The 17,286-nt window shown below is 39.0% G+C and overlaps 1 protein-coding gene across 2 annotated transcripts in view; it reads left to right on the top strand.

The window, feature by feature from the left end:
* BTC (betacellulin) overlaps positions 1 to 7,474 on the top strand; it is a 47,454-nt gene extending 39,980 nt beyond the window's left edge. For both annotated transcript variants that reach the window (XM_045857898.1, XM_045857897.1), the window contains 3 exons: positions 1,852 to 1,998; positions 4,090 to 4,185; positions 5,583 to 7,474. In XM_045857898.1, coding sequence (XP_045713854.1) covers positions 1,852 to 1,998; positions 4,090 to 4,183 — 241 coding nt within the window. In that variant the 3' untranslated portion in view covers positions 4,184 to 4,185; positions 5,583 to 7,474. The remainder of the gene's footprint in view (positions 1 to 1,851; positions 1,999 to 4,089; positions 4,186 to 5,582) is intronic.
* The last annotated feature ends 9,812 nt before the right edge of the window (positions 7,475 to 17,286 follow it).

The following is a 17,286-nucleotide window of genomic DNA, read 5'->3' on the forward strand; positions in this document are numbered from 1 at the left end:
TAGGTGCCTTTTCTACAGAGCCTGCATCAAATCTCACCTTTCAACCATGGTTGTGACTGAGCTTCTTTTTTGTTTCATTTTGTTTATTTTTTGTAGCATTGTATCAGCTACAATATTGACATTAAGGGATCTCCTTATTTGTGAATACAGGCTCTGCGGGAACTCACTGTCCTGGCTCTTGTCAAACATACAGTGTGGAGCAGCCTGGAAGTTGATCTTTTCTTACAAAACAAAAAGTAAAACAAAACAAAACAAAGATTGCACAGAAGTTTTTTTCATTTTTTTAAAGAAGTCAGGGATATCTGAATGTAGAAACTGTATTAATGTAATAAAAGTTAAAAATATCTTTTAAAAAGAAACTTAATTTCCTCCTTTTCACACTTACCATATTTTGCCTTGTATAATGTTCACTTTTTGGCCCAAATTTATGAGAGAAAAATAAGGATGCACATTATACATGGGTTGTACTAATTCTGTATCTATCAATGTTTTAAATTCTTTTATTTATGCTTAGGCATTAAAAGTATTTAACTCTAGAAAGCAATAATGATGTCTGTATGCAAAATAATACCCTAGAACATGATAACCAGTTTTGTTTCTAAATATAAATAAATAAATAATTGAATTAAAAAATTAAAATGGAAGGTTTTTTTCCTGAAAGCCTGAACCAAAAACATGGGTGCACATTACACAAAAGTGCATTAATACACAGCAAAATACAGTATGTAACATGACCAATATCTCTGTGTTTTGAATGTATCTGAAAGATAAAAGGAAAATACTTTTAACTGATGTTATAGCATATAATTTCAGCTTCAAATGTCCTCAAACTTCTTACATTCCTTGTAAGCGCATGACACACTTCTTCAGAGAACAGTGTGGATAGTCCCCACATCACTGAGCCTTGAGATTCTTGAGTATTGCTCACACAAGACTTAGCTTGTCAGAAAGACCCTTAACTATCACCACAGACCTGGGGCATCAGGTGAGCTGAAGTGAATTCTAAGACTGTATTGGTAGAGACTTGAGAAAAGGAGGAAAGTGAAAGCTCCATGGGGATACTTGTTGACTTCTGGTCACTGCACTTTGTTGGCTCATGGAGAAAGGGAGAGCATTTAGAAGACAGTAGAGGGAATGGTGTCCAGATCTGAAAATGTAACCTTAGAGGATCAGTAAAGGAAGTAGAAACCAGTGTTCAGGGGGATGTAGTTGGAGAGGTGGTGACTAGGAGAGTAACCGAAGAGCATTACCTGATGTGTAACACCTGCAAGCAGTGGGACTGGAACTGATGGATGCAAGTCACACACACACACACACACACACACACACACACACACACAGATTCTGTTGAATAATACTTATGGAACTTCTATATGTAGGCAGATGTCTATGAACTTTCACACATACTACCATGTTTGATCATGTAAAACAGTATAATTTTTAAATAAATTATATTAAGAGAACTTGGGTACACTGAAATTGTTTATATGCTCTATGATGAAATGGGAAATTCTCAGGATTTTGAGGTATTTAAGTGCTCAGGAATGTTGTGGAGGGAATTTTATCATCCCATCCTCATAGCTCAGAATCTAAAATTTCAAACTAATTATAGAAAATTGCCAACATCCTTATTTATTTATATAAGACATATTGTTAATAATGTTCAAGTGATGCTATTTTCATCAAAGAAAGAGAAATTACTTGTGAACACAATGACATTTATTTAACATTTTAAAAGCAATTGTATTCTCTATTAATTACAAGTAATGAAAACAGTTTGTTCAAAAAAGAAGTAGAGATTCCTAAAAGTCGTATTTTTCACCGTGTCGTGTTCTTCTTTTATTTTTATAGCTGTAATGAGGGCTACACTGGGGAAAGATGTGAGAGAGTTGACTTTTTTTACCTACGAGGAGACACAGGACGGATTTTGGTGATTTCTTTGACAGCAGTTATGGTGACATTGATCGTTCTGGTGGTTGGTGTCTGCACGTGCTGTCAGTAAGTATTTTCCATTTAACTTTAAACCTAAGAAACTGTATCTTCCTGACTCCTTCTTTCCTTTCTCCTTTCTTTCCCTCTCCCATTCCTAACTTTTCTCTTTTCTTTTTGTTTTGATTTAAATATTAACTCACTTTCCCAGGTTTGCCATCATTTATATTAAAGTATTTATTTATGATAAAACACATGATGTATGATATTTGTCATTTTACTGAGCACAATTATTATAATTTAAAGTAAAATTTGTATAAATCTCCTAATTTAAGGACAACAATGATTTAGTTCTAAAGTTAATCATGTTTTATGTGAGTTTGTTAGTAGGCTACATAAGACTTTATTTTCTCAAGCTGTACCATGACAAACTAACTTTGAAAGGTGGAAACACACAAACACAATTTTTTTCTGGGCCACATCAAAATAATGAATTGAATTTACAAATGATAATTACACCCTTGTTCTTCCCTATTACTTTTCACTATATACCACAATTTTTGGACTCAAGAAACATTTTGCTTTTTGTTTGTGAGAGAGTGGCTTGGTCCAAAATTTAAGGTACTTTTGGAAACCCATTGAACTGTCAGGCTCCCTGGTAGTAGGCTGAAAAGTCTTCAGGAGCTATCTTCCTGTCTAGAGAAGCTAGTGCCCTCTGGAATGGCTAGAGTTTCTTCTGGTCCACAGCACAGACCAATGAGGGCATCTCGTGACTCATTTTCTTCCCAACCTTCAGGAGGGGGAAATTCAAGCAGAGGTCCTGGGAGGCGTTGATTTTTGTCCCTGCCACTGAATATCTTTGAGACCTTGGACAAATTTCTTAACATCTTAAACCTTTAGTTTTATTTCTGTAAAAAGAAAAGATTAAACCAGATCACTTGCAGGATTCCTTTTAGCTATAAAATTGAATGTTATTTTTTTATTTTACCTTTTTAATGGCAAAAAGGAGATGTTGTCGTTGTTGTTGTTGTTGTTTAATTTTATTTTAATTGTTGTTCAAAACATAATCAAAGACACTGAAATAGAGAACAGGCTGACAGTGACCAGAGGGGGTAGGGGAGGGAATTTCAGGGGAAAAGAGGAAGGGTTTCCAGGAGCAAACGGGAGTTTTTATAACGCCAGGTTTGGAGCAGAGCAGCTGTTGGACAGAAGTGGGAAATGGCCTATTTTATTACATTAATTTAAAAAAAATTTTAATAGTTCATTTTATTATATTTTTTCCACTACTATTTATGTCCTCTTCCACCTCTGCACTTCCCCTCTCCCTCGCAATCACTACACTCTTGTTCATGTCCGCGAGTTCTTTTTTTTTTGCTCGATTCCTCTACCTCCTCAGTTCCTGCCTAGAGCTGTCAGCCTGCTCTCCAGCTGAGTCTGTGTCTGTTTTCCCAGTTAGTTCAGTTTGTTCATTAGATTCCACATATGAGTGAAATCATATTTGTCTTTCTCTGACTGGCTTATTTCACTGAGCATTATGTTCTCCAGGTCCACCCATGCTGTTGCAAAGGGTAAAGTTTTCTTCTCTTTTACAGCCAAGTATGTTCCATTGTGTAAATGTCCCATAGTTGTTTTATTCCCTCATCTGATAGACACTTGAGCTGCTTCCAAATTTTGGCTATTGTAAATAATGCTGCAGTGAGCATGGAGGTGTTGAATTTGATTTAAGAAAATGGGACTGCAGTCCAACTTTCTTAATGAATCTGGCAGTTTAACTAATATATCCAGAAGTGCTCTTGGTTTTCTTATGTCTATTTCCAATGTGCACTATATCATATTTACACATTAAATAATGCTCTATCAGTTTTTGTAAAATAACTTGTTCTGAAAAATGTTCTTGTACTAACCAAGCTCCATCAACACTCTGGTACCATACTCTTTCTATTTATATATAGCTATGCTCTATCCCACTTTTGTTTACTGTAGCTATCAACAGCCTAGGAAAAGAGATGGTTTGAGGGAAAATCTCAAATATTTAAGATAAAAAGAACCTATGCACTCTTAACAGTATAGAAATAAAGTCATAGGCTGCTCTCTTGATGATTAATTTTGTCTTCACATGAACTAACAGGCCCATGCTAATTTCTAACACCATTTTCCAAGTCCTCTTCGAAGGAAAAAGAAAGAAGATATAACAAATCTTGGTAAAGATTTAACTCCTGTAAATGAAGATATTCAAGAGACTAGTATTGCTTAATGGTGAGTATGATAAACTTGTTAGATGGGAAACTATTCAGGTGACATTTCTGGGGAAATGGGGTTTAATTACATCTAGTAAATCATTGATTGGAGCTTACATTTAAAACATCTAAAAATAAATATATTTTTTCATAGACTCTGAATTCGAATAAAAAATTTCCCATGTATTTCTTTGGCATGTTATCACAGAAATGCATGCACGTGGGAGAGAAGGCTTCTTTATACTTTCTCCAATGTACAAGATCAATCAGTTTTCTAAGTTGGCACGGTTGTATAGTTATTTTATATTTTTCTTCCTCATTTTGGGGCACAAGGACCAGGTATTTTAGTTTAGTCATCTCACATTGAAAGGAAATAACAATAGCAATGTTAGATTAATAGCTTCGTTTATCAAGCAGTTACCATATGCCAAACCCTGTCCTGCAGTCTTTAAATGTTGTATCATTTAGTGTCCCAGCAGGAATCACAGATCCTCTGGGATGATCCAACAAAGAGATTTCAGTGAAGGGACTGGGGTAGGCATTGGGGTAGGGTTGGAGAAACCCACAGGAACATAGAGGCTCCTGGAGCCCAACCACGGCAAGAGGCCCCACCCCTCCCATGCCCACAAGGGCTGGGGTTGTGTTCCCTTGACATTGAGAGGTAGGATGCTAGAAGGCCCACTAGGCAGGAGCTGTTGCTGTGGAAGGAAATGGCCACTGCTGGAGCCTGAGCAAGGAGGGAGGCAGGAAATGGAGAAAATACCCCAAACTTTCTCTTTTTCTCCCTTCAGGTCTTCAGCAGGTGCCTCCCACTGACTAAACCCAACAAGAACCAGGAATGCAAGGGAGCCCTTGTAATGCAGTCTGTAGAGTAAGCCCCCAGGAGGGCACAGTCGAGGAGAGAAGGACAGCAAGGGAGCAAAGTGAACACAGCCAGCACAACCAGCCACGGTCAAGTTGGCTGTAATAGCATCAAACACAACCAAAGTGATTTAAAATAAGGAAGTGTTTGGTTCACATGAGCTGGCAATCCAAAGGGAGAGTAGTCTTCATGTTTGGTTAAATCAGAGGCCTCCACACAGGAAAACATGATTTCTTTCTATCTGCTCACTGTCTGAAGAGGTGGCTTCAACCTTGACTAGTTCCTGTTAGGCCAATAGTAATCTGGTCTACGTGCTTCCTCATTCACATTTGGCCAGAGAGAGGCCGTGACTTTCCACAGCTCTCCCAGCTTCACAAAGAATCTTCTCTCCCAGAAACTCCCAGATGATTAACGGGGCATAATAAATGCTTCATAGGAAATTATAATGTTCTCTTATACTAATGAATTGGAAACAGAAACACTGGGTCTAGATTTTTTTTGGAATACATAGTACATTTCTTTTAAATAGCTTGCTCTTTTATTCTTTTTCCTAGAGTCTATGGAGGCACCTTCAGGCTGGTGGCAAGATACAAAATGCCTTGTTCAACTGAAAATGGACAGAATGTATCTCAGGAAATGAGCTAACAAAATGAATTTTAAGTGATGTATTTACATTTGTAATAGATTGTGCTGTTTACTATTGTTTTTATAATAATAATAAATTTATTATTGTTTAGTAATTGGGAAAAAGCACCCAGTTAATAAGAGAAATATTTATAAACTTCCACTTAAGTTTTGTCACCAGGATCACTAGTTAAACAAAAAAGAAAAGTAGGACGGAGTTTAGATCTTAAAAATTGCATTAACAATACATCCCCCATTTATCCAACACCATGTGCTGAGAGTTTGAAATATATTATTTCCTTTAATCCTTTCAAGAACCTCTTAGATATCTAGTATGATCCTCATTTCCCATCTATGGAAACAGACCCAAAGAAGTCAAATAATTTAATCCAGATTTGCAGAGTTAGGAATTGGTAGAGCTGAATGTGAAACCAAGTTTACCCAATTCAACATATGTGCTCTGAACCATCATTTTTGTTCATCAGACTTGCTGCAACCTAATTCACTAATATAAACCCAACACTTTCCACTGAACTGTGTTTTGCTGTGACTGAGATGCTGAGGTCATTTTCCTGCAGAAACTGAGAATACAGAGACCTGAACATACATTACTGTTAACCACTGTGTTTTCTGTATCACTGACTTTTATTGTGTTTCTTTGCTCCCTTATAAATGCTCAGAGACATGAATAAATTCTTATGTTAGTAAAGCAAACAGATTTTTGCCCCCTGACTAAGGTAATGAATAGAGAGAGGTATGCAAAGGAAGTACCTGACAGCCTTTAAGCCCCAGTGCTCATGCTCACTAAAGTATCAACAGCATCACTGGAAGATGCTGTTGAAACCAAGATAAAGGTCAATGAGAGGATAGCAGAGCCCAGGCAGAGATTGGTTATAACCACATCCTCATTTTTGTTCTTCTAATAAGCAGAAACTGCATTTACTCTCAGGTGAATATTGTTGCAATAAAATCAGGTCTCTACATCTATTACTTGAGACCATCTTGTCAAATGTTCCTTTAACTCCTTAGTATACTTAATAACGACTCTTTAAAAACTGAAAAAGCAAAATCTACATTTAGAATATGGAACTTTCTACACTGACTGGGTAGATCTTTTACAAAAACAGATGGAAGATGTCCCCAAATTGCTGTGCCTTGGCTGTTGCACCTGTCAGCCAAGCAGCTTATTTTCCGGAATCTCTGTAAATTTTACTGTACAGTGTAGACTTCATGTACAAAGTGAAGTGGAGAATTCAGACAAAAGGTGAAGTTGTGTACCACCTTCTATCCCACATCATGTTTCACATGAGACTGAGGCTGTGCCTCTATGTAACACAGATACAGCTCCAATATCAATGAGAGCTAAGTCAAACAACAGATAAAGTACTAAATCTATTTTTTGTCCTGACTGAATAACCATCCTTACAACAGGGTTATATAAAACTGCTTCATGTTGTAAATGTTTTATTTTTAAGTCTCCTTATGGACTAATTTCATGCCCTTTCTTTGACACTAAGAATGCTCACAAATGCTTACTTAAGCATTTAAAAACAACAAGGTATAAATGTTTCTTCTTTCCTGAACACATGTTGGTTGACCAATGGAATCTCTCAAGACAGTTCAGACTGGAGAATTTCATTTTGTTTCTGAATTGTTAATGTTATCTTTTGAAAGTTGGTAGGTCTGATGTCAATGAAGAACTCAAAGGGCTTTCATATCTTTTCAACATGTATTTATAATTATTTTGCATATATTAAATGACCTTGGGTATATAAACTGTCAATATTATCAAATAATAAAATAAATTTATTTTTAAAACAAAGTGAACACATATGTACTTGTGAATTTTCTATTGGTATGATGCATATTAGAATAATATGCATACATAAATTTGAGAAATAAATTTGAATATTAGTGCTTTGAAAAATTTTATATGTTATAGGTACTACCATCAATACATTTGAAATAGTCCATTCTGACCATATATTTTCCTTAGAAACTATAGAATTTGAAAGTGTGGTGGACACACCTATGGGATTGTCTTCCCAACAAGCTGGCCATATTTTAAGCCCTACTTCCAGTTGCATTTGGCTGGTCTAAGGTGAGCATTTAATAAAGATGGGCCAACTGAAGTCATTCCTAGGAGGACTGGGAACTTGAACTGAAGTTAGTCTCTTTTGGGTCCTTGGAGTATAATAAAACTGCATTTTGAAGCTATGGGGAGTCAGGTTTTTCCTTACATGGATCAGAGAAGCAAAGAAAGCTGATCAGAGAGTACAGAGAAGAGACTCAAGTTTCCCAACAGTCTAGTCCCTAGTACATGTATTCTCAAAGTTTAGCCTCATTCTGTTCTGTCTGTGGTCTCTTGGAGACATGTTATCTTTCTAATAAATTCCACATTTGGCTTAAGCTAGTTCTATTTGGGTTTCTGTAACCTGGAATGAAGATCCTAATTTTAGTGCATGATGAGATTGTGGACAACAGTTTCTTAAAACAGAAATAATGTCCTCATTTAAAGAGAATGTCAGACTTCTGGCAAGATGGAGGCATAGGTGGACGCACCGTACCTCCGTGCACAGCCAAGATTAGAACAACAACAACTTAGAGTCAGGACAACACCCAGAACTGATAGAGAATTTATCTGAATGGAAGTCAGACAGCCAAGAAGTTGAAATATAGACCCGTTCATCCAGGCCGGTAGGAGGGGCAGAGAGAGCAGCCGGGCGCGGGTCTGGGTGTGCAGAGAACAGGGAGAACTGGGTGCATAAGGCATCTGGGAGTGTGTAAGGCATCTGGGGCACACAAGATCGCAGCGGGTGGACCCTGAGTATGCAAGCAGCAGCTGGCGGACCCAGTGAGGCGGCGATTGTGGACCAGGGCAGAGCGTGCAACCCAGGATCCCAGAGAAGGGACTGAGGTCCCAGGAGATCAGAGCTACCACCATTGTTTCCTCCCGCCCCTGCCCCCGCCCCCACATACAACGTCACAATCTAGCAACTGGGGTGCCCAGCCCCGGTGAACACCTAAGGCTCTGCCCCTCACCATAACAGTAGCAACCAGAACCCCCCCCCCCCAAAAAGAGAGAGAGAGACATGTCTCAAACAGAAGAACAGATCAATGCCCCAGGACTCATCCTTTTGAACGACCAAGAGATAGCCAATCTATCATTTGCACAGTTCAAAACACTGGTAATCAGGAAGCTCACAGAATTGGTTGATTTTGGGTGCAAATTAGATTAAAAAAATGCAGGTTACCATAAAGTAGATAAAGGAAGATGCACAGAGAACCAATAGTGATGAGAAGGAAACTAGGACTCAAAACAATAGAGTGGACCAGAAGGAAGAAAAAAACAACCAAACAGGGAAGAATGGAGAAATAAGTATTCAAAGAAATGAAGAGAAGCTTAGGAACCTCCAGGACATCTTTAAACATTCCAACATCCAAATTATAGGGGTACCAGAAGGGGAAGAGGAAAAGCAACAGATTGAACATGTATTTGAACAAATAATAAAGGAGAACTTCCCCATTCTGGCAAAGGAAATAGACTTCCAGAAAATCCAGGAAGCTCAGAGAGCCCCAAAGAAGTTGGACCCAAGAAGAAACACACCAAGGCACATCATAATTACATTAGCCAAGGTAAAAATGAAGGAGAGAATCCTAGAAGCAGCAAGAAATAAGGGGACAGTAACCTACAAAGGAGTTCCCATCAGACTGTCAGCTGATTTCTCAAAAGAGACCTTACAGGCAAGAAGGGGCTGGAAAGAAATATTCCAAGTCATGAAAGACAAGGACCTATATCCCAGATTACTCTATCCAGCAAAGCTTTCATTTAGAATGGAAGGACAGATAAAGTGCTTCTCAGATAAGGTCAAGTTAAAGGAGTTCATCATCACCAAGCCCTTATTTTATGAAATGTTAAAGGGACTTATCTAAGAAAAGAAGATAAAGAAAAAACATGTATAGTAAAAGGACAGCAAACTCACATTTATTAACAACCACACCTAAAGCAAAACCAAAAGAAACTAAAACAACTAGAACAGGAACAGAACCACAGAAATGGAGATCACATGGAGGGTTAGCAACAGGGAAGTGGGAAGAGGAGAGACGGGGAAAAGGTACAGAGAATAAGTAGCATAGAATGTAGGTTGAAAATAGATAGGGGGAGGGTAAGAATAGTATGGGAAATGTAGAAGCTAAAGAACTTATAAGTATGACACATGGACATGACTAAAGGGGGAGATATGGGTGGGAGAGGGTGTACAGGGTGGAGGGGAGTGAAGGGGGGAAAATGGGACAACTGTAATAGCACAATCAATAAAATATATTAAAAAATAAATAAAATAAAGAGAACGTCAAATAATTAACATAGTGCCTTCAATTGTATTAGAGGAACATTTCCTATATTCTACCTTCACATACAGCCAACGAAGATGACAGCTGTAGGAGGGCATGGAGACAGAGCAGGGAGCTCAGCAAGCACTGTTGTATTCCAGGCAACATGCTTCCCCCGATGACAAATGCTAAGGAGGAGTAAGACGTGGTCCCTTAGCAAGCTTATAGTTTAGTGGGAGAAGCAGCTGCTCATTGATCATTTCCATTCAACTTGGTGCTCGAAAAGAGGCCGAAGGTATGATGGGATCAGAGAGGAGAATGACTAAGTCAAGCAAGCTTGGAAGAAACAGGGAAGGCTCCTGAAGGAAATTATATCTGAACTGGACTGGCTATGGGATGTAAAGGTCTCTGCTCCAAATTCTGGGTAAGGGCAGATATTTCTTGGATCCTTGTCAAATTCTACAGAGTTTCTCTTAAATCCTACCAGTGGAGGGACCAGCAATGTTGCTAGAAGGGAATAAAAGAACAGAAGAAATCAAGGTCTCACACCTTGTTCTAGAATACTCTGGGCATGACAAGGTAATATATATGGGCATGAGTTGTTCCTGGTCCCAATGATGTTACATTGTTAAGTGATGGGCTGAGGTAGGGGAGCGCTATTTATTTTTTTTGAAGTGGATTATTGGGTCTTTCACATTTTCTACTTCATGTCACTGCTCATGATATAGGCAAGTCACAGAGAGAGTGGAGTAAAATGTTCTGGGTCAGATAACTTTGATAAGGCCCTGGTTTGCACCACATTTTGTGAAGGAAGTCCAGGACATATTTCAGTGCTCATGGCTTTAAGATCTAGCTATTACATTAAGGAGAACTTCTTTGTAGTATATTCTGCTTATACTTTGATATGAATTCATTAAAAAATGTTTATTAAGTACCTACTAAGTGCCAAGCACCTTAGGTACCGGGGCTACATCAATGAACAAAATGGTGAAAAAATCTGTCACCTCATGCAGCTCATGTTCTAGTGGTATAACCTTTCATAGCACAGAACTTAAGCCAGGCTTGTCCAAGAAGTTCTGTTACCCAGAGGACTTTGTCACCAGACTCCTGACCTGTCCCACTGTCTTGGAGACTGGAACTCCAGATGGGCACTCACAGGAGAACTCAGTGTGTGGTGGGAGCAGCAGGTTTCCCTGGACGCAAAATAATTTACATGCGAGTATTTTAGTAATGACTCTCAAGAGCAAAAAAAAGGCTAACTGTATTTCTTTGGGGTAAAAATCTTGGTTTATACATTTTTTCTTTTTGCTGTGGTTGATGACTGTGGGTACTGCATTTGGGCATCTGTTCTTCTTCAGCAAATCCTTCATGCTTCAAAGCATTTTTCTGCAAAGGAACCTGTTCCATGTGATCAGCTTTGGCAGCCGAGTGTTAGTTAATGCCAGAACATAATGTGCAGTAGGCTATTCTTGCCTGTTTGCTAATGTTCCTGGGAATGTGTATCTTATAATGCCATCTAGTTGGCACTTCTATGAACTCACTCTTCCCCAGGACCTGTCAGCCATTGGCATTTGAAGCGGTCTGAAATTCTATATTAGCAACTAAATAAACTATATGCTCCCCAAAGCAACTTCAGTAATTATGTCAGAGAGATAAATTGTTAGGAATGTTTCTGCTATTGAAAATTTCAAAATATAGATATCTGGGTATGTATATTTTACAATTACTGTCAGCATGATTATAAGAAATGTTAATAAAACATGTGTTTTTAAAGATTTGTTTTCTCCATGTATTTTTATTCTTACAATTTTAAGTTATAAAAAATAACAGTAAATGTGTGACAGAGGTACTTCAAGAGGTATTTTCTTTGTTTTTATTCAGTTTGTTTAAAAGAAGTCAAATAGCCCTGGCTGGGTAGCTCAGTGGTCTGGAGCACTGTTTTGTACCTCCAAAGGTGGGTTCGAGTCCCATCAGGGCACATCCCTCAGCGGAGGGTTCCATCCCCAAGCAGTGCACCCACGGGAGACAACCAATCAATTTTTCTCACATGGATGTTTCTCTCTCTCTCATTCTCTCTTTCTCTCATATCAATAAACATATCATCAGATGAAGATAAAAAATAAAAATAAAAGAAGTCAAATAAAATTCTTCATAAACACAGAACTTCCTAAGGTTGCTTTTTGTAACATATATAGTTATTCTTAGCAGATGTATGCAGAATAATAAAATACTTTGAAACTCTGCAATCCAAACTAGACAACATTTTGTCATATGCTCACTTTTAGTAAGAAGTGAGAGAGCTTTTATCTGACTTGCTCTGTAAAACCTTTTTTTTAAATATTAGAACGTGTCAACTTTTAATAAAACTATTTCTAGCATATTTCTTAACAACCTAGGAGCATTTGTTCACTCAATGAACTGAAACTAGCAGTTTTAAAAAAAATTACTTACACAGTGTGTTTTGTTTGCTGGCTGACTTTATTCTTAACATTAATCTAGTCTGGAGTACTTGCCACCACCCCTCGGCCTCCTGACTTTAGATGCCCAGCAGTATCTGAACTCTCAACCAAAACAGTGCTCCTGATCACTCTGTAAATGGCATAGGGATGGGAGGAACTTGCTGCTGAGCTATTATAATGCACAGGCTAAATGGGCAGAGTCTTCACTCAGACAGATCTGGGCTTTTGTCCCAGGTCTGTCATTTACTGGGAGGCCCTGGGCAAGTCACTGAACCCCTCTCCTGTTCTCACTAACAAGGTGAAAATACATAATAAACAGTGTGGGCTGGGTGGATTAGATGAGGTAATTACAGCACCTGGAATACTTGAAGCACTCACTGGATCAGGTTTCAATCAGTGTTAGTCTTTATTAGTATGATCAATGATAAGAGTGATGATGATGTGATAGTGATAATAAGACCAATAAGTCTTAACTGAAAACAAGTAATTCTATTCTAAGCTAAGTCACTGCTCTAATACAGTGAAAAATCACTGTGTTTTGAAAGATTCATGATCTCCTTGGAAAGAATGTCTTCCTACTCTTGCCTGGACAGCCAAGGTTAGGTGATGAATTCCCACACAGTGACAGGCCCAATAGAACTGCCTCATTTCTCTCCCAATATTCGTTCTTTCTCCCTCCAAGCTGCCCCCTTGAAAGTATCCAATGAGAAAATTAAGAAAGAATTACTACATTGCTATTTAAAATAAATAAAGGCCTAGTCAGTTTTAAATAATGCTGAGATAAGTTAGCTATTGTGGGAGGTGGAGTCTGACTGCACTACCTGTGGCCTCAACATCCTTGGTTGTGTTAAAAATAGCTTCGGCCAGAAACTAGGAATGATCTCTCGCATTTGTTATGCGCAATGTGCTTGCACAGTAAGAATTATCACACCCATTTACTCGATGAAAAACATGAGGCTCAGGAAGCTTAGGTTTTTAAATTACTATTAAATCATTGTCATCTGCCTCTTAACTTTGGTATTTCAGGTGTTGAAATTAAAGTGCACTGAAATTACCCACTTTCCGAATTGAAAAAAATGGAAATGTGTTGTTCCAGACTCTGCCAATTGGCTAAATAAATGATTGCTAAGACTATATGGTTGCCAAAGCTTTGAAACATTTTAAAAACTTAAAAAAAAGAGCAGGAATAAAGTAACAGGATTTTATAGGAACCAGCTGATTAGTGTTCTGTTTGCCTGACTGTTTTTATAATTCAACCTTACAGCCCAATTTAACAGGCTCAGCTATTTTTTCTTAAGTTCAAATATCTAAAAATAGGAGAACAAGACATTAAATAAAACATACATTGAGTGAGCAATATGGCAGGTACACTAACTTAATATCATGCTTTTATTGGACAGTATTTAATTTGGTGAGACCAAAACAATTTTTCAAACCACAAAGGATATGAAGAGGTAATAGTTTGGTTGTTCCTGAAGCTTTTACAAATAGTAAAGTTTTATACAAATTGATGTCATTTAAAAAATATTTTTCTGATAACCAAAATTAATGCCACATTGCTTGAGTCTCTTAAATTGGAAGGAATTTTGTTAACATAAATCCTTCCAACCTAGAATTTGTCATGACTCGGGCATGGACTAGGCACCTGTTTACCTTCATGAAACCAAAAGATAGTACTTTTTAGAAAATCATAGGGAAATAGCAATGTCAAAAACCTCAACATACTGAAAATCACACTACAGAAGCAGCACCTTTTTCTGTGGTAATATTATCACCTCATGTGACTTCAGCTACATGTTTGAAATCAAACTCATCATTTTTGTAAACTACCTTCAGATCCCAAATTCAACTGATTAAGTATCTCCAAAATCTGACAAAGAGCAACACACAATAGTGTTTAAAGTGAAAGTAGGTAAAGAGAAAAATAGAAGGCAGTGAATTATTTCAAGTAAGAAAAATGACATATAGTTATAACAATAATTATAATAAAAAGCTTCATAAGTTCGTTCATTCATGCAATGCACAATCAGTATTTACTGTATGCATAAAATAGTGCCAAGAACTGAGGATTTCAGAATAAATTAGACTCAGTCCATGCCCCCCCATTTATTATTCAGTAAAGAAGATGAGCATATACATGTATAAATAATGCCTTGCTAGTATGAACTAGGGATTGAAGAGATTAGAGAGGACTTCTCAGAAGAGGTGGCATTTATCTAGGCCTGGAAGAATGAGTGGGATGTGACAGGCAAGTACTTACAAAACATTCCAAGGTTCAAGCTGATAGCAAACTAACCCTTTTCCCCACTGAGTCACTGTCTCTGTGGAGATTCTTCTAGTAACCTCAGTAGCCTACCTTGAAGACGTAGCCCATCAGGTCAGCCTGTGACCAGGAAAAAGGGTATAGTAACCTCTTCCTGGTTCAAATACTGCCTCCCCTCCTTTTCCTAAAAGTGAATCTTTACCAGACACTTCCATAGCATACCCATTTTGTCCCTGGAAAGGTTTCAGGGGGTGTTCCTAAACTGATCAAGTTAAGAACAGGTAAGGAGAAATTTGGACCCAATCAGGATCATCTCAGGCCTTCAGTGGGACTCCTAGGCCCCAAGTCTCTTCCCTCTATTTCCTCCCTCACACTATTCTCCCTTCAAGTACCCTGACCCTCCCTGTTTTCTGGGCTCCAGTTTCTCTGTCCTAACCAAGTCTCAGCTTCCTTTTATAGAGGATTCAGCAAGCAATGGGGGATGTACACCTGGAGTTCAAGAAAAGTCCAGGTCAAAAAAAGAAGAAGAGCCTTGAGCAGGGAAAGACACCATGAAATCACACCTTTAAGAAGAATCACCAAGAGTACTGGCGATGGACCAAAGGGCCCAGAGCCTGAGGTCGTGAGAAATTGTCTCCTAACTTGCAGTGCCTTCATGTGCAACACTAACGTACACGGGGGACTGGAGAGATAAGGGGTAAAACCTAGATCCACTTCAAAGAAAAACTAGCTGGTATTGATGGAAATAAATGAGACAGGGAAGAGACATAGGTATCTTTGATTCCCTGAGCAAAAAGAGACTAGAACACAGAAATGCCATGGTCGTGACAGCAAGAGCAGGGTGAGACGGGGGCTGACTTTAGGGAGATAAGGCAGGTTCTACCACACGAGCACTGAGTTTCAGGCTACAGATGGAACATCTAAGTTAAGATGTCTTGCTAGTTATTTCAATATATATACATTGTACACAGGGTTAAAATACAAAATTTTGCAAAGAAGTAGAACCACAAGTGAATTATGTTTCCAAAGATATGATTATAGAGAAGTAATCTTTGCCCTCAGAGATGCTGTAAAATCCTTGAAAAGCAATGCAAATTTGTATGTGTGGGTTTCAGGAAAAAAAATGCATGCAACTCACTCCAAATGCTTGTGCAGAAAAAAATGTAATAAATTAATGTGGTCCACTACTAATTAGATTTCTCTCCTGAATATTCATATTCCAGGAAGTATAAAAACAAACTAATTAATTGTCCAATCTGGTTTTAACTAATGTAGAGAGTCCCTTCCTGAAATTCCTGGCTCCTAGGAATACAAAACCCAGGGTCTCTGAGAGCCTCCACCCCCTCCTGTTTCTCTCACAAAGGTGGTGAGCAGGGGTGAGGAAGGGGGCTTAGGCCTCCTGGGGACCCTTGGGTTGTTCTGGCAGCAGCCACTGCTATCAGGGTTAGGACTCCTGGCACACCCACTCTGTGTTGTGCTGGCCCTGGATGCTGCATTCTGAGGCAGGTGGCCTCATGGTCCTGTCTTCTGGCCCAGGCATGATCCCAGGGAGCAGGGACCACCCTGTCCTTGCTGACTTGATGTCTCGTACCTTATTGGCTTCTGTCCCCTCAGCCTCCATCTGGCCGCTGACCAGTGGTCCCTCAAGGCCTCCCCGGTGTCATCTCACTCTGCTGCGTTGGCCCCTGTGAAGGCAGGGGTTCTCGTTCTCAGTCAGCATCCAGACCAGAAAATCAGAGGCAGCAAGAAATCTAAGCTTCCTGATTGGAGGTGGCTATCATGGCCAGGGAAGACTAGGGCAGGGTTGTATACTCAGGAAAGCCAGAAAAGAAAATTAAAGTTTAAAACGAATACCCCCTGCACTGCATACCATGTGCATGTTCCTCAGTTGAGGGTCTTTAGGTTTATCAGACTCTCAGGTGATCTCTGATGCCCTTAAGAGTTAAGAACCCCACAGAGATAAAGGTGGAAAAGTTTGGGTAAGGCCTTGAATGGAGTAAGCAAATGAAAAGAAAGAGGGGCCCCGCCAAGGACAGAAAGAAAGGCAGAGGTGGGAGGGGAACAAAGAAAGTGCACTGGAAGAAAAACCACAGGAAAAGAGGAAGGAAATGAACTGAGAAGTGCCCCGTGGTGGCGTCTGCCACAGGATGGAACTGAGGAAAACCAGAGGCTTCAACAGGTCAGAGGCAATGATCTCTTCTCTAGATAATATTGGAAGTTGCAGTTTCCCACCGACTGCACATGGGCCCCATGCAGTAAAGCTTGCAGAGTCAACCCTGATTAGATGACTTCAGGAATATGCACAAGTGTATACTTAATATGCTGCTTTAACTTAGCCAGGAGAAGGAGCAGGACGCAGGCATGAGTGGTGATGGTGGCCACAGTGGAACAGGGCGGTGAAAATGATTTAAGATTTGGAAGATGTTTTGTAAATGTTGAGTTGTTTTGTGACTGCTTAGCTGGGAGCCCTAGGTAGAGACTTAGAAGAAGCCAGCACGACTGGCGAATAAGTTTAGCATGGGCTTGTTGTTATAAAAGTCTCTGATTTATCTAGTTAACTGCAACCTCTCTGCTTAATCA

The sequence above is a fragment of the Phyllostomus hastatus genome, unplaced genomic scaffold, assembly GCF_019186645.2.
Source record: "Phyllostomus hastatus isolate PE091 unplaced genomic scaffold, TTU_PhHast_1.1 phas_scaffold_1674, whole genome shotgun sequence".
NCBI lineage: Eukaryota > Metazoa > Chordata > Mammalia > Chiroptera > Phyllostomidae > Phyllostomus > Phyllostomus hastatus.